Source organism: Leucopleurus acutus, assembly GCF_964270905.1.
Source record: "Leucopleurus acutus genome assembly, chromosome: 8".
NCBI classification, from domain to species: domain Eukaryota; kingdom Metazoa; phylum Chordata; class Mammalia; order Artiodactyla; family Delphinidae; genus Leucopleurus; species Leucopleurus acutus.
Window position 1 is genome coordinate 72,187,478 of NC_139151.1, and position 24,629 is coordinate 72,212,106.

The window sequence follows — 24,629 nt, forward strand, 5'->3', positions numbered from 1 at the left end:
TCACAACTGTCATGCTACTGGCATCTTGTGGATAAAGGCCAGGGATCCTACATCCTATAATGAACAGAACAGCTCTCCCACAATAAAGAATTATCTGACCCACAATGCCAGTAGCACTGAGGTTGAGAAACCCTGCTCTAGTGTACATACCAAGGAGTGGAATTGCTAGGACATAGGGCATGGGCCCTTACAACTTTACTAGGTAATACCAAACTAATTTCCAGAGTAGTGTGTCAATTTTGCTCCCATCAGCAGTGTCTAAGAGTTCCCTTTGCTCCACATCCTCTCTAAGCCTTAGCGTTGTCAACTGGTAGTGCAAATTTAATGCACATGTAATGGTATCTTGTTATGGTCTTAATTTATATTTCTCTCACTACTAGCAGGATTAAACATCTTTCCATATGTTTACTGGCCATTAGGATTTCTCTTTTGTGAAGTACTTGTTCAAGAGTTTCATCTATTTTTCTATTGGGCTTCTTTCTTTTAATGATTCCCAAAAATTATTTTTATGTTCTGGACGTTACCCTGTGGGTGTTAAGTACTACAAGTATATTCTTTCAGTCGTCTGTGGTTAGTCTTTTCAGTTTTTAATGTGTCTTTCATGAACAGAAGTTCTTAATCTGCATAAGTTCAAGGTAAAATTTAGTAGTCTTTTCCTTTATAGTAAAAGTTTTCCATCTTGTTAAAAAAACCCTCACCTATTACAAGATCATGAAAGGCAGTCTCCTATATTATGTTTTAAAAGTCTTATTTTTTTGCCTTTCACAGTTTACCTGAAATTGATTTTTGTATATTATACAAATAGGAATCTCACTGTCCCAACTCCATAACTGAAGTTAATCTTATCCCCACTTACCTACTATAACACCACTGTTATACATCAAGTGTTTATGTATAGGCATACCTTTTCTTACTGTGCTTTGCTTTATTGTCCTTTGCAGATACTGCAGTTTTTACAAATTGAAGGTCTGTGGCAACCCTGCGTTGTCACGGATGGTTAACATTTTTTTTTTTTTTTTTTTGCGGTACGTGGGCCTCTCACTGTTGTGGCCCTTCCCGTTGCGGAGCACAGGCTCCGGACGCGCAGGCTCAGCAGCCATGGCTCATGGGCCCAGCCGCTCCGCGGCACGTGAGATCCTCCCGGACCGGGGCACAAACCCACGTCCCCTGATTGGCAGGCGGACTCCCAACCATTGCGCCACCAGGGAAGCCCCATGGTTAACATTTTTTAACAATAAAGTATTTTTTTAAATTTATTTTCTTGAAGTATAGTTGATTTACAATGTTAATTTCTGCTGTACAGCAAAGTGATTCAGTTATACATATATATATTCTTTTTCATATTCTATTATGCTTTATTATAGGATACAATAAAGTATTTTTAATTAAGGTATGAATACTGTTTTTTTAGACACAACACTATTACACATTTAATAGACTACAGTATAGTGTAAACATAACTTTTACATGCATTGGGAAACCATGCAATTTGTGTGACTCATTTTATCGCAACATTTTGCTTTACTGCAGTAGTCTGGAATTGAGTCCACAATATCTCCAAGGTATGTCTGTATAGTGGATCTTTTTTTCTGGGTTATTTATTATGTACCATCTACCCATTGGAATATTTCTCTGACAGTTCCATACCATCTTAATTACTAGTTTTTTAAAATGCATTTTGATACCTCTAAGGCAAGTCCCTTCCAGCTTACTCTTCTTGGCTATTATTAATATTTGCATTTCCATATAAACTTTGGATTCAGCTTATCAAGTTCACAAAATTAACAAATATGCAAAGAAACAAACACTTCTGTTAAGAAATAGATCAGGGCTTCCCTGGTGGTGCAGTGGTTGAGAATCAGCCTGCTAATGCAGGGGACACGGATTCGAGCCCTGGTCTGGGAGGACCCCACATGCCGCAGAGCAACTAGGCCCGTGAGCCACAACTACTGAGCCTGCGCGTCTGGAGCCTGTGCTCCGCGACAAGAGAGGCCGCGATAGTGAGAGGCCCGCACACCGCGATGAAGAGTGGCCCCCGCTTGCTACAACTAGAGAAAGCCCTCGCACAGAAATGAAGACCCAACACAGCAAAAATAAATTAATTAATTAATAAACTCCTACCCCCAACGTCTTCTTTAAAAAAAAAAAAGAAATAGATCAATTTGTAGAGAACCAACATATTTATAATACTGAGTCTTCCAATCCATGAAAAAGGTTCTCTTTTTTTGACTTAAGTCTTCTCTGGTATCTTTCAATAAAATTTGGAATTTTCTCCATAATGGATTTGTACATCTTTTGTAAGGTTTATTCCTATGTCAACAGCATTAAAAATATAAACTATTCGTAAACCAGTTCATTAATTCTCTATTCTGCTAAGTCTAATCTGCTATTAAACCCATCTATTGAGTTTTTGTGGGTTTTTTAATTTATTTATTTTGGCTGCATTGGGTCTTCGTTGCTGCGCGTGGGTTTCTCTAGTCGCGGAGAGTGGGGGCTACTCTTCGTTGCGGTACGTGGGCTTTTCATTGCAGTGGCTTCTCTTGTTGCGGAGCACGGGTTCTAGGTGCGTGGGCTTCAGTAGTTGCAGCAGGTGGGCTCAGTAGTTGTGGCTTGCAGGCTCTAGAGCGCAGGCTCAGTAGTTGTGGCACACGGGCTTAGCTGCTTCATGGCATGTTGGATCTTCCCAGACCAGGGCACGAACCTGTGTCCCCTGCATTGGCAGGCAGATTCTTAACCACTGTGCCACCAGGGAAGTCCCTCTATTGGGTTTTTAATTTCTATTATTCTATTTTTCAGTTGTAAGGTTTCTATTTGGTTCATTTTAAATATAATTATAATTAGTTCTCCATACTGAACATACTAATCACAATCATTTTCAAGTCTGTGTCTGATAACTGGGTTACCTGGGGGGTGGTATCCTGTTTCTACTCTTTTTTCCCTCTTTGTCCTATCTCTTGATGTACTTGATAATTTTAAATTGTACACCTGACACTTCGTGAAAAATTAGACAGGCTCTATATATTATCTCCTTCCAGCAACAGTTCACTCTATCCTATGGCCGGCAGATACCGTGAGAATCACCTTAATATAATCAGGCACTGAACTGATTCAAGGGTGGAGTTTTACAGGGCTCATTCTGCCTGAGTTCCCACTCATGGGGTGTATTCCTGTAGTGGTGCCAACTGAGAGCCTAGGATGTTTACTCATACCCCTCAGCCTTGTGAGTGGTTCCAAACTCATACTGCCTCCTCAACCTAAGACTGCTGAGAACTTGGCTATGAATTTCAGAGGCTTTCCGCTTAGCTTTTTAGCATCTTGTCTTTGACATGTAGGAATTCAGCATATCCCTTGAGGGGGAAACTCAAATTATCTGGCTCACTTCTTTGTAGCTTCCTTTTCTCCCAAATCTTGGCTCCTAAGATGCTGGCTGCCTGGCAGACAGAACAGCAACTGTTGTCTTTTCAGCCCTGTGAGACTGTTAGAAACTGTGCAGTCTTCTTTGCCTCTAGCTAATGCCCTCTGCCCAGATTCTCAGCCTCTCACTCTGTACCAAGAATCAGTAAATACTCTTAGGGAAAACTGGCAGAATGTTGACTCATCTCTTTGCAGCAAGGATCTTGGCCCTTCAAGTCCTAATTGCCTCAACAGTTCTCCAAAGCCTTCCTCAGATGTTGTTTGTACTTTGGCTTTTCTAGCATTTTTTTGGATAGAAACTGCCAGAGCTATACTATCAGAGGCAGAAACAGAAGTTTCTTACTAGTATTACTTCTTGATAGGAACACTTTGAGTAATGAGATTTGAACAGTTTCACAAATATATGCCACCAGTATACTATTGGGTTAGCCAAAAAGTGTCTTCTGTTTTTAAGTAAAAATAAAAGGCACATTTTTCATTGTCACCAAGAATTTTATTGAACAACGTTGTCATCCTTTTGTTCCACTACCTTCTGCCATTTTTCAGGCAACTTCATAATTCCATATTCCCAAAACGTTTTATCTTTTTGAGCAAAGAACTGTTCCAAATGCCTTTTACAGTCTTCCAGGGAATTGAAATTTTTTCCATTAAGAGAATTTTGTAAAGACTGAAATCAATGGAAATCTGAAGGTGCAATGTCTGGTAAATATGGAGGATGAATCAGAACTTCCCAGCCAAGCTGTAACAGTTTTTGCCTGGTCTTCAAAAAACACACCATCTTGCGTTATCCTGATGGAAGATTATGCGTTTCCTGTTGACTAATTCTGGACGCTTTTTGTTGAGTGCTGCTTTCAGTTGGTCTAACTGGGAGCAGTACTTGTTGGAATGAATCGTTTGGTTTTCCAGAAGGAACTCATAATAGAGGATTCCCTTCCAATCCCACCATATACACAACATCACCTTCTTTGGATGAAGACCGGCCTTTGGTTGGTTGGTGGTGGTTCATTTTGCTTGCCTACGATCTCTTCTGTTCCACATTATTGTACAGTATCCACTTTTCACCTCTAATCACAATTTATTTTAAAAACGGAACGTCTTCATTACGTTAAGTAGAGAATCGTATGCGGAAATATGGTCAGGAAGGGTTTTTTTGCTTAACTTACGTGGAACCCAAACATCAAAGCGATTCACATAACCAAGCTGGTGCAAATGATTTTCAGTGCTTGATTTGGATATTTTGAGTATGTTAGCTATCTCCCGCGTTGTATAATGTTGACTGTTCTCAATTAATGTCTTGATTTGATTGCTATCAACTTCAACTGGTCTACCCGACATGCAGCATCATCCAGCGAGAAATCTACAGCATGAAACTTCGCAAACCACTTTTGACACGTCTGATCATCACAGCACCTTCTCCATACACTGCACAAATCTTTTTGTGCGTTTCAGTTGCATTTTTACCTTTCATGAAATAATAAAGCATAATATGCCAAAAATGTTGTTTTTCTTCCATCTTCAATATTAAAATGAATGGCTACACAAAAATTCACCAATTTTGATGTCTTTTTTCTTTTTTTTTTTTTTGCAGTACGCGGGCCTCTTACTGTTGTGGCCTCTCCCGTTGCGGAGCACAGGCTCCGGACGCACAGGCTCTGGATGCACAGGCTCAGCGGCCATGGCTCACAGGCCTAGCCGCTCCGCGGCATGTGGGATCTTCCCGGACCGGGGCACGAACCTGTGTCCCCTGCATCGGCAGGCAGACTCTCAACCACTGCGCCACCAGGGAAGCCCGATGTCTTTTTTTAAATGCACGTTGATAGGACAGCTATCACATACAATCTAACAATATTGTTTCAAATGAAGTTAAAGACAACTAAGTGCTACTAAAGTCATCTTATGGAAAAAAACAACTGAACCTTTTGGCCAACCCAATATACATATTTTTTTAAATAAATAAATAAATTTATCTATCTATCTATCTATTTATGGCTGCGTTGGGTCTTTTTTGCTGCGCGCGGGCTTCTTCTAGTTGCAGCAAGTGGGGGCTACTCTTTGTTGCAGTGCGTGGACTTCTCATTGCACTGGCTTCTCTTGCTGTGGAGCAGGGGCTTTAGGCACACAGGCTTCAGTAGTTGTGGCTCACGGGCTCAGCAGTTGTGGCTCACGGGCTCTAGAGTGCAGGCTCAGTAGTTGTGGCGCACAGGCTTAGCTGCTCCACAGCATATGGGACCTTCCCGGACCAGGACTCGAACCCATGTCCCCTGCATTGGCAGGTGGATTCTTAACCACTACGCCACCAGGGAAAGCCCCCCAATATTTTTTAAATGCATTTCCCATATGGGAATTCTATCTGTTCTTAAAGGTTCAACTCAAGCAAATAAAATAGTGACTATGTGTATTCTATAAACTACCAAGCTCTATAGAAATATAAGATATGTTTCATTTATTTATTCTTGTAAATTTATTTACTTATTATTTACTTTTGGCTGCGTTGGGTCTTCGCTGTGGCACGGGGGCTTTCTCTAGTTGTGGCAAGCAGGAGCTACTCTTCGTTGCGGTGCATGGGCTTCTCATTGCAATGGCTTCTCTTGTTGCGGAGCAGGGGCTCTAGGAACACGGGCTTCGGTAGTTGTGGCATGTGGGCTCAGTAGTTGTGGCTCACGGGCTCTAGAGTGCAGGCTCTAGAGTGCAGGCTCAGTAGTTGTGGCTCCACGGCATGTGGGATCTTCCCGGACCAGGGCTTGAACCCGTGTGCCCTGCATTGGCAGGAGGATTCTTAACCACTGCACTACCAGGGAAGTCCAGATATATTTCTTTTAAAGAGCTTTTTTGAATTACCCAGCTCAGTGATTAGTGATCTTATGTGAATTTATTCTCCTTTAATCCTCCTTGAGAGTTAACAGAAAGTAAATGCTAGTGAACAAAATATATAAAATACAACGAATTCTCAGAACACTCTGTTAATACTTACGTGTTTCCATTCATGTAGATAAGGAAGATATATCTTCCCGTTAGCATCCACATGCTTTCCTGTTTTAATAGTCATTGAACTAGTAGGCTTAACAAAACAGATAGGGGGATTATATGGGTATGTGTCCAGCAGCCACAGGCATATTGGAATATTATATGTAGTACCTGAGAGAGAAAGAGAAACTTCAGTTACTCTACTTTTATTATTTTTCAATAATGGCTTAGTAGGTAAGCAACAAAGAGCTACAACTAAGCAACACTTTTTTAAAAAAACACAACAGATATTTTATGTTTCAAAGTTCTGTTTAACATCAGTTTCTCAAATTTTCAGTTTGTAAAATACATGAGCAGGATTAAGGAGCTAATTAATCACTACTCTGCCAGGGTAGTAAGTGTACTTACTGCCATAAAAATGTTATTCACAAATTATCTTTTGGTTCAAGCCATTCTTTGTTATTTGACTCTTGTCACTTCAGTTAATAAAGTTCACTGGTAAAGGATATAGAAGGAAGACCACAGATAACGGTGTCCTTTCGGAAAGTGATATGCTAGACTTGAAATTCCCTTGCCAAAAGTCACACTGTAAGACCTAATTCAAGTGTCAAACAGATGCTGACTGGTGGTCACAGCCTGACCAATGAATATGGCATTTTCAGTGGTAGTTTCACAATCAATGATGTCATCCCCCTTTTTTTGCTTTATGTAATAGAATCTCTCTCAGTTGAGAAATTTGACTATATATAGTCAAAATGAACAGTGTTTCAAAGGATCTGATAGTTAACATATTGAACATAAATCAAAGACTTTTCTTCCTAAGGTTAAAGCCCAGTGTCCCAAGCAACCATTTGAATCACCTAACATAATTCAGATACATTTCCCCCACTGAGAAACAGTTTTACTTCATAAAAGTATATATACATAAAATTCACTTAAAGAAATCAGACAGTTATGGGACTTCGGATTTATTTTTTTACCCTAAAGTACTTCTAGAATGAAAAAAAAAAGACTCCAATAAAATATATCTTAATACATAAAACATAACTTTATTTCCACCATCTAGAATTCTTTGCTTTGTGAAAATGATGGATTCTCTAGAATTACTTAGGCTTAGGAACTGTGCCGTACAAAAAAATGGTGAAGGAACAAAGATTTAGTTTAAATAAAATTTACATGTATGTATGCATGTGTGTGTGTGTGTGTGTGTGTGTGTGTGTGTGTGTGTGTGTGTGTGTATGAAAAAGAGAACCCTTGTGCACTGCTGGTGGGAATATAAATTGGTGCAGCCACTATGGAAAACAGTATGGAGATTACTTAAAAATTAAAAATAGAACTACCATATGATCCAGCAATTCTACTTCTGGTTATTTATCTGAAGAAAATGAAAACACTAATTTGAAAAGATATATGCACTCCTATGTTCACTGCAGCATTATTTACAATAGCCAAGATATGGAAGCAACCTAAGTACCCACTGACAGATGAATGGATAAAGGAGATGTGGTATACATATACATAATGGAATATTACTGAGCCATAAAAAAGAATGAAATCTTGCCGTTTGTGACAACATGGATAGACCTAGAGGGTATTATGCTAAGTGAAATAAGTCAGACAGAGAAAGACAAATACTGTATGATTTCACTTATATGTGGAATCTAAAAAACAAAACAAATGAACAAACAAAACTAAACAGAAACAGGCTCATAGATACAAAGAAGAGGTGGTTGCCAGAGGGGAAGAAGGTGGGAGAAGATAAACAGGTGAGGAAGATTAAGAGGTACAAACTTCCATCTGTAAAATAAATGAATCACAGTATGATACGTACAGTGTGGGGAATACTGTCAATAATTATGTAATGTTTTGTATGGTGACAGATGGTAACTAGACTTACCATGTTGATCATTTTGAAAGGTACAGAAATATCAAATCACTATGTTCTATAACAGAAACTAACACAGTGTTATAGGTCAATTATACTTCAAACACACACAGATAAACAAACAAACAGAAAAAGAGATCAAATTTGTGGTTATCAGAGGTGAGGGCTGGGGGGAAGGGAGAACTGTAGGACAGTAGACATGAGGTACAAACTTCCAGTTATAAAAAAGCAAGGGCACTTCCCTGGTGGTGCAGTGATTAAGAATCTGCCTGCCAATGCAGGGGACACAGGTTTGTACCCTGGTCCGGGAAGATCCCACATGCCATGGAGCAACTAAGCCCATGTGCCACAACTACTGAGCCCAGGTGCCACAACTACTGAAGCCTGTGCGCCTAGAGCCCGTGCTCTGCTACAAGAGAAACCACTGCAATGAGAAGCCCACGCACCACAACGAAGAGTAGCCCCTGCTCGCCGCAACTAGAGAAAGCCCGCGAGCAGCAACGAAGACCCAATGCAGCCAAAAAAAAATAAAAAAAAAAAAGTTAAGTACTGGGAATGTAATGTACAACATGATAAATGTTATGAACACTGCTGTATGTTATATATGAAAGTTGTTGAGAGTAAACATCGCAACTTGATGAAAACTTAAGAATTTCATCACAAGGGAAAAATATTTTTTTGTTTCTCTAATTTTGTATCTATATGACAGATGTTCACTAAGCTTACTGAGGTAATCATTTCTTGATGTATGAAGTCAATGATTACGCTGTATATAAAACTTATATAGTGCTATATGTCAATTACATCTCAATAAAACCAGAAGAAAAAAAATAATAAATGTCTTTAATTATGTCTACGATAGTCTTCTGCCTCCTTCTCTCCCCCACATACCTTTTTCCCTCACCAGAGCTTACTTCCTGGGGTAAAGGCAAAGTCAATAATCCTGAAGTTTACTCGTATTTGCTCTATAAAATGCTGATGCTCAAGTGTTTTTTCCCTCTGCCTGGGATGTCCATTCTGTTATGAATGGTTCACTCATCCTTTAACACCAAATTGAACGTCATTTCTTTGATGACCTTCCCACGTGTTCTTGTTCTCTATAATCTCACAGCACCTTTATATTTCATTATTCTATAACGGGTATAGAATAGTGTAAATATCTATTTATTCCCTGTTTCCCCTATTTGTGTATGTTCTTCCAGGGAAGGTACATCCTTTATTCACCTTTGTATCCCTAGCCCTTTTCCCCCACGCATAGCAGGTACTATATAAAATCAATGGGTAGGTTACTGAGACACAGGTCTTAGCTAGTCACAAGGAATAACTAACAGAGCTGTCCACAGTTGCTCACGAAGCTGAATGCTCCATTATCATTGTAAGTCTTCCAGCAGAGGGTGGCTGACTGACAGAGATGTAATTATCCATCATCAGCATTACAACCATAAATAATAGCTACTTTTGATATACCAGCCTCTGTGCTAAGTCCTTTACATACATTATTACAAATGAATTCTTCTTTGAGTTAGGTACTATTATCCACATGTTACAGATGCCCATTGTCACAAAACTAATAGATTACAGAGGGAGAACTAAAACCCTACTCTGCCCTGACTGTAAAGCCTCTATCTTAGTCACTATACTATACAGCTTCCCATTGTCAGATAAGTTTGAGTAGGGTGGGAGCTGAACTAGGAGGCAGCTAAGATCCCTTTCTAGTTCTAAGATTCTCTGATTCTATCAAACAAACTCTTCCAGTGCACTGAGGCACTTATTTGTTGATATATCTTGGTAAGGAAGTAGGGGAAAAAAGATGAAAATATGAGGTGCTGCTGCCAAATGAAGTTCAATTAGAATAGGAGGTGAAGTTTCTATATTATCATGAAAGTCACAAAAAAGCAAGCTTAATTACCTACAATTCTTGGGCAACTAAATGTGAATTAAAATGCATCTATGCTGGAAACATGAATCACATAAGACATTTACCTCTATAAGGCACAGGAATCGTTCCAGTGAGGTTCATTAGTTCCCTGGAACTGCCATCATTAAAAACTGAAAGGTAAGAATAATGAGTTAATCAACAAGCATTCTCACAGATGCTCCCACGTAAGTTATTCTTATGTTTCAGAAACAACAGTTAAAACGCATTATTACCCTTGAAAGGACTAACTTGTTAATGTTCATACATTTTGTCCAATAATAAAGTATCCTTTGTTGATTCACTTAATGGGATCAGCTTTGAATGAGTAAAGATGCTATGAATTACTTGGAAAAATAAATGTTAATGCTACAGTCCCAGTAAATATGAGCTCTGGATCCCCAACCAACATGATTATAAAATTACTTAAAAATCACTATTAACTGACACCATATTAAATATTAACCTAATGTTTTCAGATGTTTATTCCCACTCACTGTCATTCTCAATCCCAATGTAGTATCCCACAGTATGAAAAAGGAAAAAAGTTTTCACAGTCAAATACGGACATCTTCTTTTAATACAAATATTTCTCACATCGCACAAGTTTTCCTACCTGTAATTGACTGAATAACTAGGGCACATACTTTGTGTTACATGGACTGCTATTATCTGTAATAATGATTTGGAATTAACACTATTACATAGAGGAAAGGCTGTAATGTGCAGTACAAGAACACAGAACTGTACTGTTGACCTCAGTTCTTTTACCTACTATTGACAATTATAAACTGTGCTGTAATTTATTCTGATTTTGTATTTTTAAAAGACCACCGTATTTAATTTTAGGGTTATATTTACTCTAAAAGCATGTTGATGACAATGGTTTAGACTTGGTCCAGCCTGTGTGGCTGTATATATAATATTTGTTCAATGATGTTGGAATCTTTGTCAGTTTATTTTGTTGTTGTTGTTGTTGTTTTGGGTTTTTTTTGCGGTATGCGGGCCTCTCACTGCTGTGGTCTCTCCCGTTGTGGAGCACAGGCTCCGGACGCGCAGGCTCAGCGGCCATGGCTCACGGGCCCAGCCGCTCCGTGGCATGTGGGATCCTCCCGGACCGGGGCACGAGCCCGTGTCCCCTGCATCGGCAGTCAGACTCTCAACCACTGCGCCACCAGGGAAGCCCCCTCTTTGTCAGTTTTGATCAACATTTATTCTTTCAGTATTCAGTAAAAACTATACACTTACCATAAAATTCTAGCCTTTGTCACTTTACTCCCCCATTGAAGCCATTTTTAAATTAACTCTTATTTTGGTAATATGAGTTTTTTTGCAGATCTAAATACCATAGTACAGTATGTGGACAGGAAGGAGAATTATGCCCTAGTTTGGGAGAGGACTTCCGGTTCATAACTTTGTTGTTCAAGATATTCAGGATTGATTCCCCCTCTGCTGCCTCTCACCAGGCTCCTGTTTACAAAGCCCTGGAGATGAGTGGGGTTTAGAGTGAGAGTCTCAGCTACAAAATTCAGCTCTTTGCCCTCATTGCCAAGGGCCTCACAATGGGCAGGAGGCAGCATGGGTGTCCCTTGGCCCTGGCTCATTTGGTGTTTACCAGGAGACGGGGTTGGAGAGATTAGATTAGGATTGGTGGGGTCAAAAAGACTGTTTAAAAAAAAACAAACCAAAAAAACCCCTCTGAATATTGTCATTTCTTACTTAAATCACAACTTTATTTCACCTCAATAGAAGGTGGACACAAATTGTCATCTACCTACTCTACAGAATTAAGGACAATAGTTTTTAAGTGTTTTCTTCATCTATAAAATGAAAAGGATAGTCCAGAATATAGTTTTACAAAATGTGTTCCTAAGAATATAAAGAGATGCTCTAGAGAAAAAAAAGGTTCACTAGTTAATTAACTTTAGAATATACTGAACAATGTATTATCTTCTCTCCCCCCTTGGTGAGGCATAATGACACATTAGCATATTAAAGGCTCTGAGAAATCTTGTTGCAAAGAAACCCATTTAATTTTGTTTAATCTATAAGTGCTCAAACTTAACCTCAGAATCCCCTCTGCCCATGCCCCCAAAGCAACATTCTTCACAACTATGTATACTATTTTGGGAAATGATGGACTAAACTATTTTTAACATCACCTCTAGTTCTAAATTTGCATTAGTTCTATGTTAGAGTAGTATATTAAAACTTAAAATAACTAAACAAATGTAAGATGTTATTATTAGATCTTGTAATTTCCTATCTCTCACAACTTTTTTTAGGTGAAGGTTAGTCCTACAATGAAAAAACCAGCAAACTTAAAGGGAAAATGGGAAACCTACAATTATTAACAAAAAGAGTAAACTCAAAGTATAGTACTTGATATTTTTATTATATAAACTCACCATATGAATCCAATACAGGTTTGAGATCTTTGTATAAAGTAATAACACTGACAGTTTCACGTACAGTTAGGTCTCTGTATTTGTACTGAAAAGGAAAATTACAAATGAATTTAGTTTAAAACCAATGCACATATTTTACTGCTAGGTTAATTTTCTTAAAATCTTATTAATAGCACTCTTCTTAAAAGTATAATGGTTCTGAGTGATCATTAACATTAATTAAATAAAGACTGAAAGGACCTCAGTAGCTTTTTCTCCTGCCACCTATTCAAACTTTTACCTCCATTTTAGCTCTTTTTCCAACTTAAAAGGCCCTCCACCAAATCAAATCTTAATCATTCTCAAAGACCCAGTTTACATCACTTTCCTTCTCAGTGAATCCTTTTCCAGACTTCCCTTTAGCCCAAAACGATCTCTCCCTCTCCAGCATTCATCGTCAATACTATTTTGCAATTTACCATGTGCTGTATTGCATTCTCATACCCCTGCCTTGTACCACTCCAGTCCAGGAAAACTAGGAACCTTGCTTACACACTCTTAGCGGATTAGGAAATCAGGAGATGGGGATCCCCATCTGTTCACAACACACTGAAGCTCACCAGCTGACAAGCTCCATTCATGCACAAAGCTTTCAATCAGCTTTTAGTGCTTCTCTCTTAAAAAGGAACAGCTATTCCAAAAAGAAAGACTCCAAGAAACATGTCACAGACGGAAACGGTAAGAAGGAACTAAGAATAAAAATAATGCAAGGAGCAGAAGAAAACTTCAAAAAGAATTAGCATTAAAAATTTCAAAGAAAGAAGAAATGATATTGTATCCATAAAACAAGAACACTCAGAAAAGGACTCTTGGACATAAAAAAAAGTGAGAGTAGAAATAAAACATCTAATAGAAGGATTAGAAAATAAAGTCAAAGAAATCTCAGAGACCAGCACAAAAGACAGTGATAGACAATAAGGGAGAAAATACAAGAAAAATTAGGAAATAAATCCAGGTCTACTCAAAGGCGTCTCTTCAGTTCTTGACCTCTTTTGTCCTGAAGCACCAACTTTTCCATGCTATGGGATCAGTACTATTACCACACAAATATTTTTCTTTCTCCTGTCTTATTCACACAAAAATATTCCTTACCTCCCTTCCCCCTCCACCTACAACCAAACTTCTCTCAGTTCCCCTTTACAGCAAAAACTCCTGCAAGGAGCTTCCTACTTTTGCTGTCTGTAATTGCTCTTCCTACTCTCTCCTCTTAAAGCTTTTTATTATGGAACATTTCAAAGGTATCCAAAAGTAGAACAGTATAGTACATCCCCTGCTTCAGCACTACACCCAGCGTCAACAATCAACTCATAGCCAATCTTATTTAATCTATAATCTCATTCACTTTTCCCTCCTCCTGTATTATTCTGAAGCAAATGGTAACATCATATCCTATTACCCATAAATATTTTAGTACGTATCTTTAAAAGATAAGAACTTTAAAAAAAGCCCACAATACTATTATCACACTAAAATAATCACTATTTCCTTATTTCATAAAATATGCAGTCTCATCTCATTTTTGTTGTTGTTGTTTGAATGGAGATCCAAATAAAGACCACATATTTCAATGTGAAAATGTCCTTTAGGCCTCTTTTAATCTACAGATTCTCTCCCATCCCTCTTTTTTGATAATAGCTTTACTGAGATATAATTCACATACCATATAATTCACACATTTAAAGTGACTTACGTAAGGCTCAGTGGCTGTTAGTACATTCAGAGTTGTACAACCGCCACCACTATCAATTTTAGAACATCTTCATCACCCCCAAAAGAAATGCACACCCTGTAGCAATCACCCACTCACTCCACCAGCGACATCCCCTTTCACCCTAGACAACTGCTAATCTACTTTGTTTCTATCAATTTGCCTATTCTGGACATTTAATATAAATGGAATTATATAGTCTGTGGTCATTTATGACTACCTTCTTTCACTTAGCAGGTTTTCAAGGTACTTTCATGTTGCTGAATAATATTCCATTATATGGATATAACACATTTTAACTACTCATCAGTGGGCCCATTTCTATTTTAACCCCTTCAAACTTACTTGTTGAGAAATCGGTTCATTTGTCCTATAGAAGCTCCCACAGTTTGGATTTTGCAAACTGCGTCCCCTTGGTGTAGTTTAATATATATGTTCCTATTTCCTTTGTATTTCTTGTGAATTAGTAGTTGGATCTGGAAGTTATGATCTTTTTCATGATTTTTTTCTAAATTTTACTTTTTTTTTCCTCCACTGTCTTCCCCTCTCTCTGGCAAGATCATTTCACAGATGATGGTGTTTTTCCATCAAGTAGCATATGACATGTAGGTATCTCTCCATGATGTTAACCACTGATGCTCAAAGACTAGACCCATCCTCTTCAAACCCACTCCAATCAGGGTTTTCCACTTTCACTGAAATTGCTCATTAACGTCTCCAGTAACTGCCACACATGGCCATATGCAATGGCCAATCCTCAGTCTTCATCTTACTTAACCTATCACAGCAGTATTTGACCAAGTCAATTCCTTCCTCTTAACACATGTTCTTCACTTGATTTGCAGGACACCACTGCTTCTTTTTCTCCTCTCTGTGTCTACCCCTTCTCAGTGTCTTTGCTGGTTCTTTCTCTTCTCCTAACCTCTTATCTTAATAATATTGAGCCCCAGGGCTCAGTCCTTGGTCCTCTTCTTTATCTCAACTCACTCCTTTGGTGATCTCCATGCATGGCTTAAAATAACATTCATACACTGATAACTCCCAAATTTAAAAATTCGAGTCTGAACCTCTTTCCTGAACTCCAGACACGTATATCCAATTACCAATTTGATATCTCCACTTGGATATCTAATGAATGTCAAATTTAACATGATCAAAATTGAACTCCTTATCTTCCCCCCAAAATCTATGCCTCTTACAGTCTTCCATGTCTGTATCCTTCTAGTTGCTCAGGACAAAAGCTCTGACATTATCCTGGATGCTTCTCTTTCCTACACATCCACAGTGAGTCTGTCGGAAAACCCTGTTAGCTCTCCCTTCAAAAATATCCAGAACCTGATCACTCCTCACTACCTTCATAGCTACACTTAGGTTACTACAACTGCCTCCTTAGAGTTGTCTCTGCTTCCACTCGACTGAACCTCCTACAGTCTAGTCTCAGCACAGCAGCTAGAGCTATACTGTTAACAGATCAGGGGCTTCCCACCATACTCTAAGTACAAGTAACAGATCAGGGGCTTCCCACCATACTCCAAGTACAAGTAACAGATCAGGGGCTTCCCACCATACTCCAAGTACAAGTAACAGATCAGGGGCTTCCCACCATACTCCAAGTAAAAGCCAAAGTGCTTACAGTGGCCTGCAAGACCCTCCAAAATCTACCACCCCTTTATTCAGCACTGTTTCCCCTTGCTCACTCCAGTCCAGCCCCCTTAGCTCCCTTTGCTGTTCCTCTATCATGCAGGACAAGCTTCTGTCTCAGGGCCCTTGTGCTTGTTTTTCCTTCTTCCTGGAATGTTCTTACTCCAGATTGTTCCAGTTTGCTTCCTCACCTCTTTCAGGTCTTGCTCAAATAGACCTCAGGAAGGTCTTCCTTTACTACTCTATAAAATTGCAACCTATCCTATTCTCACGTTTGAGCACTCTATTACCCTTTCCTGCTTTACTTTTCTCCAAAGTACTTAACACCTTCTAACATGCTACTTAATGTACTTACTGAGTTGTTTGTTGCTTTCTAATAGAATTTAAATTCCACACTGTCTGTTCACTGTTGTATCCCTAGAATCTAAAACAGTGTGAAGTGCATTACAACCTTTAATGTGCCAGCTCTCTCCTACCTAGTTAGTAGTGACTCCACCTCTAGGAATGCTGTAGATGTAGCATGTAAGAATACAGGTAGTTGTCTGTATGAAAAATATAAAAGTTATTTGTGTAAAGCAAGATGGACCAATAGTATAAATATACCTCTCTTAACTGCAAAAACAATGACAGAGAGGTTGTTAAACTAAAAGCTGTATTTAAGTTGGGAGCTAAAATAAATGCTCAAAGGAAAAAAATACCTGTAGTAATATATCAAAAGATAATATACTGTTCTATGTCAGTTATACCTCAAAAAAGATATAAGTAAAAGCAGGTGGCCCAAAGTAACATGTTGGGTGATGGAAATCCCAGAATCAGATAAAGAGTAAAGGACCATCACCCTAGCAATGTGTCCAAGGTCCTGGCTACCAATGCCTACACTGGACCACACCCAACTGAAAGGATAACACCTGAAGCCAGCCCTCCACCAGGAGGAAGAAATTCCACAAATTGCTTCTATTATCCTACTTACTATTCCTACCTATCTATCTCTTCACAGGCTGGAGAGAAAACATGCCGATACTCAGAACTGACATCACCACTTGTAAGAGACTCAGTTTTTCAGAAACCGAGCCAAGAACCAAAAGACAGAATGCCCTCTCCCACCTCTTCCCTATGTCCTTTTTCGTTCTTAGGATATGAAGAGGGTGGAGGGAAAAGACAGGTGGAAGTATAAAATATCTTCTAAAGATGTCCTGCCTGTCTTTGAAGGCAGGTTCCTCTACAGAAAGTTTAGGAAAACTAATTATGGTTTTAAAAATTCAAAACCAATATCTGAATATTCCTGTCCTTGTATGTAAATACCTTCATACATATAAATTAAGGAATAAACCTTAAGGGCAATGTTATCAACTTTAAAGATTAAAAAAAATGGTACGGAACAGATACTCTTCAGTTACATAGTATATAAAACAATGTACTTTTAAAAAAAAAGCAATATATAAATGTTACAACACAGACCTCTGCCACAATCTTCTAGGGCTCCCTAAAACTTCCTCTACAACTAAGGATAATTACTTTATCGAAAGAAAATCAAATCAACTATACCTCAATTTTTTTAAAAAAAGAAAGAAAATCAGAAGCCTAGAAGATATGATTAGAACAATCAAGAGAAGCTTTATTTAAAAAACCATCACTCCCTCTTTAGAGATTATTTGCTCTTCAATCAAAGACTATGGGGATGATTTTACTGGGGGAAAAGTATATTTTTCAAAGGAATAAGTTCATACATAATAGTGTATTTTAATACTATTGAAAACTGTTTACACTTCTTTGCTTCCGACCATTCTTGTTTTGACAAAAGTATCTAAAGCTAATCGTTTAACTGGAGAAGATTCTGCACTCAACCATTTCACATACATCTTATTCCAATTAGCTTTGATAAACTGAAAAAAAAACAAAAAACAAAAAAACCACCCAGTTCACTCTGGTATCAGATGCCACATTTTAAGTAGTTGTCAAAATAATTCACGGCTTTAAATACAAAATGCCTACCTCCTTTTATAAAAAAGAAAAAAATACACCGGTCTTGAACGGTGAAGATCAAAAATTTCAAACCAAATAATTCCGCGTTATAAGTAGCATACAATTAAAGGTAGTCACTCTTAGCAAATCAAAGTCCCTGAAATGGTAATGGAATTCTATTTATTTCACCCGATGTAGTGAGGTACCGGTATTCTGGCTTCTCAAGGACGTTTTTACTTATAACTGAGCCAATTCAACCAAAAGTTATGATCTCCCGCGGGTCGGCTATTGAGCTGCGTGAAGAATACAAACTGAAAAGGACACAATCTCCGGGGGCCGGGAGGGAAGGGCGAAGACGCACGAATCCTACACTGGGACACAAGTGGAGGAGTGCCCACGACCGAGTTTTAAGTACAACCCTCCCTTTGTGTTGATAAAAACTAAGACGAAAACTATACTGCCCCAAAGACTGCTCCAAACTCTCTCCCTGAAGAGAGGAGGACGGGCGGCAGGTGGCAGGCAGCCTCGGCTCCGCGCCTTTGTTGACCGTCGCCGCCCCGCGCCGGCCCCGGCCCAGGATTCCGGCACCGGGCGACAGGCATCCCGGGGCTGGGGCGGCGGAGGCGGCCGGGCACTGCCCGGGGCTTCGGGCTCGCCCGGGGGGGCTCGCTAGGCTGGTCGGAAAGGCCCGGGCGGCGCGGAAGGGAGCGGTGGGTGCGCGCCGAAAGGCGAGCACGCCGCGGCCTCACCTTGGACACCATTTTCTTGAGCTGGCTCTCCGACCCCGCCATGGCGGCCGCCTCGCGACTCCCGTCCCCACAGGCAGAGGGTCAGCCGCTCCGGGGCTGCCCCAGGCTGCCCCACACAGTCGCACACCACGGAGCCAACCCCCCACCCCCCCCACCTCTACCAACAGGAAGTAGGCCACCACGCCAGCGCTTCCGGTTCCCTTACGTCACTTCCGAGGTCGGTGACCAAGGGTGGGCGTGGCTAGAACTTGGCAGGCCGAGCAATCTTATGCAATTTTGTGCTCTTCTCTTCAAATGGCCAGTGTTTTAACACTAGTTCATTATGGTGTGAATCTTTCCAAGAGTGCACTTTTGTTCCGAGGGTGGAAACTCTGAGCCGGGGTAAGATTGGCAGGTCTTTGACAGTTGCCCTTAGACTAAGAGCGCAGGTGCTGGGAGGGGAAGAAGTACGAAGATCTTGCCAGTGAGCTTAAACGACAAACATCAAGTGGGAAGGCACTGGCCTGGAGTCAGAAAACAGTTCTGCCACTGACTTGCCCTCTGATAATAGCAGGCAAATGCACTCCTAGTTCGGGCTTCAGTTTTTTCCAAGTCTAGGATGAAAGGCTTGCAAAAGGCGATGCCCAGCGTCTCTGATTATCAGGTGGTTTTTCATTTTTAAGGTGAAAAGTTCATCATACTACATTCCTGAGGGCAAAGTGCAGAGCCCTCGTTTCACAGGAAGCCAGGCAGTAATTTCTTCTACAGGAAACCATTCCCCTAATCCAAATGCTTGGATTAAGCATTTTAATCCAAGCCCCCATTTCTCCTTGGTGCCCAGACATCCTACCTTCTACCTTGGATTCCGTGTGTGTACTAGCCTGTCCACTAACAAAGTCCAAGTCTTTGAGGGCAGACTCATCTTCAGATCCTCATTGTCTTATTATACAGTGCAAGAGTAGGTACTCTTATCTTAATTGAATTTCTATACCCATAGAAGTTCCTCATGGTCATTTATATTAGTCATTATTATTGCACATCACCACCAGTTTTGTAAGTACAGTGCCGTTCGAGGTACTGTAAAGCTTGGGTTTGACGGTGTGAAGTATGATTATTTGGATGATATTAGCATAGTGCTACTGGGGAACAGGCTGTGGTATTAATTCTCTTCTAAATTGGCATCTAAGTGAAGGTCACATACGCAAAGAGGGCCTAATTGACAACATGTGGAAGCATCATTATACATTGTTGCCAACACACACAAAATAAAGTCTATTTTAATAGGTATCTTTCTTTGGACACTATATATTAGTTAAGCACACAGCTCCAGTCAAACCAAACTATAGGGCAGTCTATCCTTCCCTACATCTCTTTGTCACTTAAAAGTAATGTGCTTTTCAAACTATTCTTAAAGCCACAGCTTACCCAGGAGCACCTTCAGTTACAGCAATTCTACTTTTATCAATTGGAAGAGTGTAGGTAATATATTGTTCAAAAGGTGTTCTTGTTAAAAATAATTTTTTAAAGTTTGAAAACAACAAAATCCATTCTCTTCATTTTGCACTTAAGCCACTTAAAATGAAGTAACTAAATATCCTGGGGACTGTATGAATTATAGGAAAGAATCTTTCTCCTCAATCTGAATATATTTCCTTCCACCCAATAAATTAGGAATCTCCCGGTAATTTTAAAGTCAAAGTTTATTTTATTCAATATTCTTGATATTTAAGAATAACTACAATGTAAATTGGAAAATAAAATATTTATCTGTTACAATATCAAAGAAGCATTTTAATCCAAGCCCCATTAAAAACCATAAGAGACACTGCATGATTTTGGAAAGATGAAAAAAAGTGAAAGTTAATAGAAGCATCACGAATGTCAAATTATCACCAAATCACAGTGAGGTGGTGGTGGTACTGCTTCTTGACTTATATATGGAACTTACTATATGATTTATAATACTCGACACTCAAGGAAATATCTGATAGAATTACTTCTATATTGTGGGCTTCTGTAGGGCAAGGGCTATTATTACTCATCTTTTCACTTCTCAGATTCTAACACAGTACCTGGAATAACAGTAGACGCAATAAATATTGTTGTAGTGACATGTTCCTTTTACAATTAATGTAGTGAATTCTTAGCAATTCATCTATTTATACAGTATCTTGTAATTAGGTTATTGTTCAAGAGCACAATTAGGTATCTGATATTAGAAAAGGCGACTTTAAAAACACAAGAAATGGTCCTTTTAGTTTTAATTTCTTATTTCATACAAAAGGACAGTGAGGATATACTATTAGAGTTAACACCAAAATAACCTACCCATGCAGTGAAATTACACAGAACTAATGCTCTTCTCTTCAAATGGCCAATGTTTTTACACCGGTTCATTATAGTGTGAATCTTTCCAAGCATATTAAATACTTTTCTACTTAAACATGGAACACTGAATATAATTTCACCTTTTCTTTATGATTTAAGCTCATCATTATAAGCATCCATTATTATTCTAAATCAGCATTAGTTTGACTGTTTCCTCTCTACCTAAGGTATGTCTGCCCATATAATCCATCTGGCTCCTATCTCATTGACCAGGTTTGGGTTACCTATAATATGCTTTCAAAGCACCTGGGACTTCTTCACAGCACTTATTACACTTGCATTGGACATTTACTTGTGAGACTTGATTACTATGTTTCCATACTAGATTATAAGCACCATGAGGGCTTGGACCTAGTCCAGGTTTGCTCACCACTGTATCTGCAGTGCCCAGTATGGCACCTGGTGTATAGCAGGCTCCCACTTATTTAACTGAATGACTAAATAACTAAACGCCTACTTCAGTGCGTACCTCCCCCATTCCCCCCAGCTATTTGCTGAGGGCAAGTCTGGGAAGTCAGAGAATCAGTCTTTCTAAAAACCATATTGAAAAAAAAAGCCCCTACATGAGAATATAAGAGTATAGAACCCCAGCTTTAGGGTCTTGTGGTAACTATTTCCGCTTTTATGCTTTTTCCCTCTTCTCGTACTTAGAAAAAGTAGAGGTTGTATGTAAGTGTCCCTTAGTCATGAGATCTTGGGCACTAAACCTCAATTTCCTCCTCTATAAAATGATGATAATAGTCCCTTCCTCAGTGGGTTACTGTGAGGATTAATAAATAATCCTGAGGAATAAAACAATAAAGTGCTCATCACATTGCCAGAAATACTAGAAGTGTTGATGTTAGTTCTTGCTCTTAGCTGTGCATCACATTCGTAATAATATGCTATCTTTCACATATGAAGATATTGTCATTATTGACCCATCACCAAAGTAAATCATTTCTTCAGGAGTAGTTAAAGGATTTGCTCAGACAATCAGCCCACCCAACCTCTCCCCATTAAGACCAATGGCTTTTACGAAAGCCTCATATTTTAGCTTTAAACTGCTTGGCTTTCATTCATAACCTACTTCCACTAAAAATACACATTCTCTATGGTTCTACTAATGTCACAGTGCGTTCTTGAGATGTCAGAGATCTTATATAGCCTAGGAAGAGGTTATAGAAAATTACAGAAAGGACAGTCCCACTGGAAATTAAAGTACACTTTTTCTTCATATATTAAAAAATTTCATTTTCCTTTTTACTATTTTAAAGTACGTGTAAAATTCTTTTCCATTTTTGTGGTAGCTAATCAATTTGAAGAGGGAAAACAAAATGCTTTATTATCATTACTACCCACTGTTTTTAAAGAAGAAACATTAATAGCTTAAATTGTGGATCCTTTGAGTGTATAGCTGGCACAGATTTTGTAAATCCATACTGGGCTTTCGGCTTATCATGGTTATTATAACAGTCAAAGAGTAATTTTCCTTTAAAAATGTATCATTTTCAAAGTATTCCCAAAGTGCTAAAGGTGCTAATTGAGGATACATAATTTTAAAATGATGCATATTGCAGATGAACGTTTATCTCTGCTGTAGGTTTAAAGAACAGTATAGATATCTCAAGAACAACAAAGAAAATTAGATTTTTTTCCTTCTTATCTAACTACCTAAGGATTCATATTACAAAGCCAACCAAGAAACCATCTACCTTAACCAAGCAGTTTGTAAGGATAAATAATAAGACACAGAAGTTCTCAGCCCTATATATATGTTGGTAAAATTAAACGACCTTTCCTTTCAAGTAACTCTGAACTTTAGAATCAAAGTTTTAACTGTTGCTGGAGACTATGTATTGATGATGCACTGCTTTGGAGTTTCTCAGTCACTGTATCTTCTTTCACTGTGGTCCCGATGACTTCAGACACTCCACTGGTTCCAAGGATGCAAGGCAAACTTAAAAACACTTCACTATTTATATCATAATATCCCTGAAATGAAAAAAATTGGGATTATATTAGAGCCGAATCACTGCAAAAAAGATAATACCATAAATATGGATATTTCCTAGCTTTTCTGGTCCTAGAAGTACAAAGTGATACAAGTTGAACTTAAAAAAAATTGTTCATTTATTTTCTAAATTCGAGTCACTGTTTCACAAAATTTTTGTGAAACGGAACTTGGTCAAAGACACCCACTTTATGGGGAGGTAAGCTAGCCCCCTGCAATATGAGTAACAGGCTGGGGGTTAAGAAAAATGTCAGAGTGAATTCCCAGGGGAGGGGTTTAGCATGGACTCTGAGTGCAGTCAAATTTGGTAATCTGTTTTCAGTCTTTCCTTCCATGTTTTATTTCCCTTCTGGTATTCCTAAGTTTTCATGAACATTTGGTTAAGCATTTGTGCCTCATCTTAGCTGTGCTTTAGGGACTCTATACTTGGAATAAAGCAGTAACGGACAAACTGAACTGGAGAAGCAGACTGATGATTGGCTAAGACCAGTTGGCACGTTGGTCTGGGGTGACCTGGCTGGCTGAGGAGATAAATGACAAGAAGAAGTTTGTGGAATTTATAAATGCTTCTTGGGGATTCCAAAAATTAATGGGGGTGAAGGGCAACCTGGTAGAAGCCCAGACTTCCTATAGCCAAGCAGGACAGAGCTTAGACCAAACTGTCTTCTCCCATGTGTTACTCTAAAAGCTGGTGATACTGAAAATACCTGGGTTACAGTGTGAACAGCACTTTTTCTGGCTTTACATTAATAATATAAATATTTTAAAATATGATGAGAGAATGAGAATAGCAATTACCTTTGCTAAAACTGATACAGAATGCACTTTCTTTTTATCATTCACAATACTGTCAACCAGGTCGGCTACTGACAGTCCAACAGACCAGGATCTTTGACCTTTTACCCTTAACAGTTCCATGGCTCTAGGTTATAAAAAACAAAAACAAAACACACAAATCACGATTTTAGAAAATGCACAAAATATGTACACTTAGTTTTAGCTTCTGTTTAAGATATTAATTAGATATTTTTATGACACAGAAGTGAGAGTTATACAGCAATTGTTAGGAAAACCTACAGTCCAGTAATGAAGCTTTTCTTAAAATGTCAGGCAGTTCACAGAGAGTCAATACAAATGGCCTAATAATATAAAAAGATGCTCAGCACCACTAATATTTAACTAAATATGAGTTAAAACAATAAATACATCAGTTTTGCCCATCAAAATTGGCAAAGATTAAAAAGACTGATAACTACTTTTCCCCAAGCTACAGAGAAACAGGCATTCCCATAACTGCTGTTGAGAGTGCAAAATTATTCAACTTTTAAGAGGAAGATCTGGCAACACTTGATCTAGAAATTCCTCTTCTAGGAATTTATCCTATAGCAATATGCTCAAGTGTGCAAAGATATACATGTAAGTATGTTTGTCTTATTTGAGACACAAAAAATTTTGGAAATAATTCATGAAAAGAGGACTTGTTAAATAAATCACTACCAAATGTAGTGCCATATAGCTTTTATTTTTTTAATTAATTAATTTATTTATTTTTGGCTGTGTTGGGTCTTCGTTGCCGCACGCGGG

At 38.8% G+C, this 24,629-nt stretch overlaps 2 protein-coding genes across 6 annotated transcripts in view; both read right to left on the bottom strand.

Annotated features, from left to right (window-relative positions):
* The window catches only part of TSG101 (tumor susceptibility 101), a 68,490-nt gene extending 49,665 nt beyond the window's left edge, over positions 1-18,825 (bottom strand). For both annotated transcript variants that reach the window (XM_082845351.1, XM_082845350.1), the window contains exons 1-4: positions 18,686-18,825; positions 12,587-12,671; positions 10,247-10,312; positions 6,386-6,549 (exon numbers count right to left, since the gene is read on the bottom strand). In XM_082845351.1, coding sequence (XP_082701477.1) covers positions 6,386-6,549; positions 10,247-10,312; positions 12,587-12,671; positions 18,686-18,727 — 357 coding nt within the window. In that variant the 5' untranslated portion in view covers positions 18,728-18,825. The remainder of the gene's footprint in view (positions 1-6,385; positions 6,550-10,246; positions 10,313-12,586; positions 12,672-18,685) is intronic.
* Positions 18,826-20,403: 1,578 nt separating this feature from the next.
* Positions 20,404-24,629, bottom strand: part of UEVLD (UEV and lactate/malate dehyrogenase domains) — a 46,718-nt gene continuing 42,492 nt past the window's right edge. For all 4 annotated transcript variants that reach the window (XM_082844605.1, XM_082844604.1, XM_082844608.1 and 1 more), the window contains 2 exons: positions 23,844-23,967; positions 20,404-23,026 (listed from right to left, as the gene is read on the bottom strand). In XM_082844605.1, the coding sequence (XP_082700731.1) occupies positions 22,859-23,026; positions 23,844-23,967 (292 nt within the window). In that variant the 3' untranslated portion in view covers positions 20,404-22,858. The remainder of the gene's footprint in view (positions 23,027-23,843; positions 23,968-24,629) is intronic.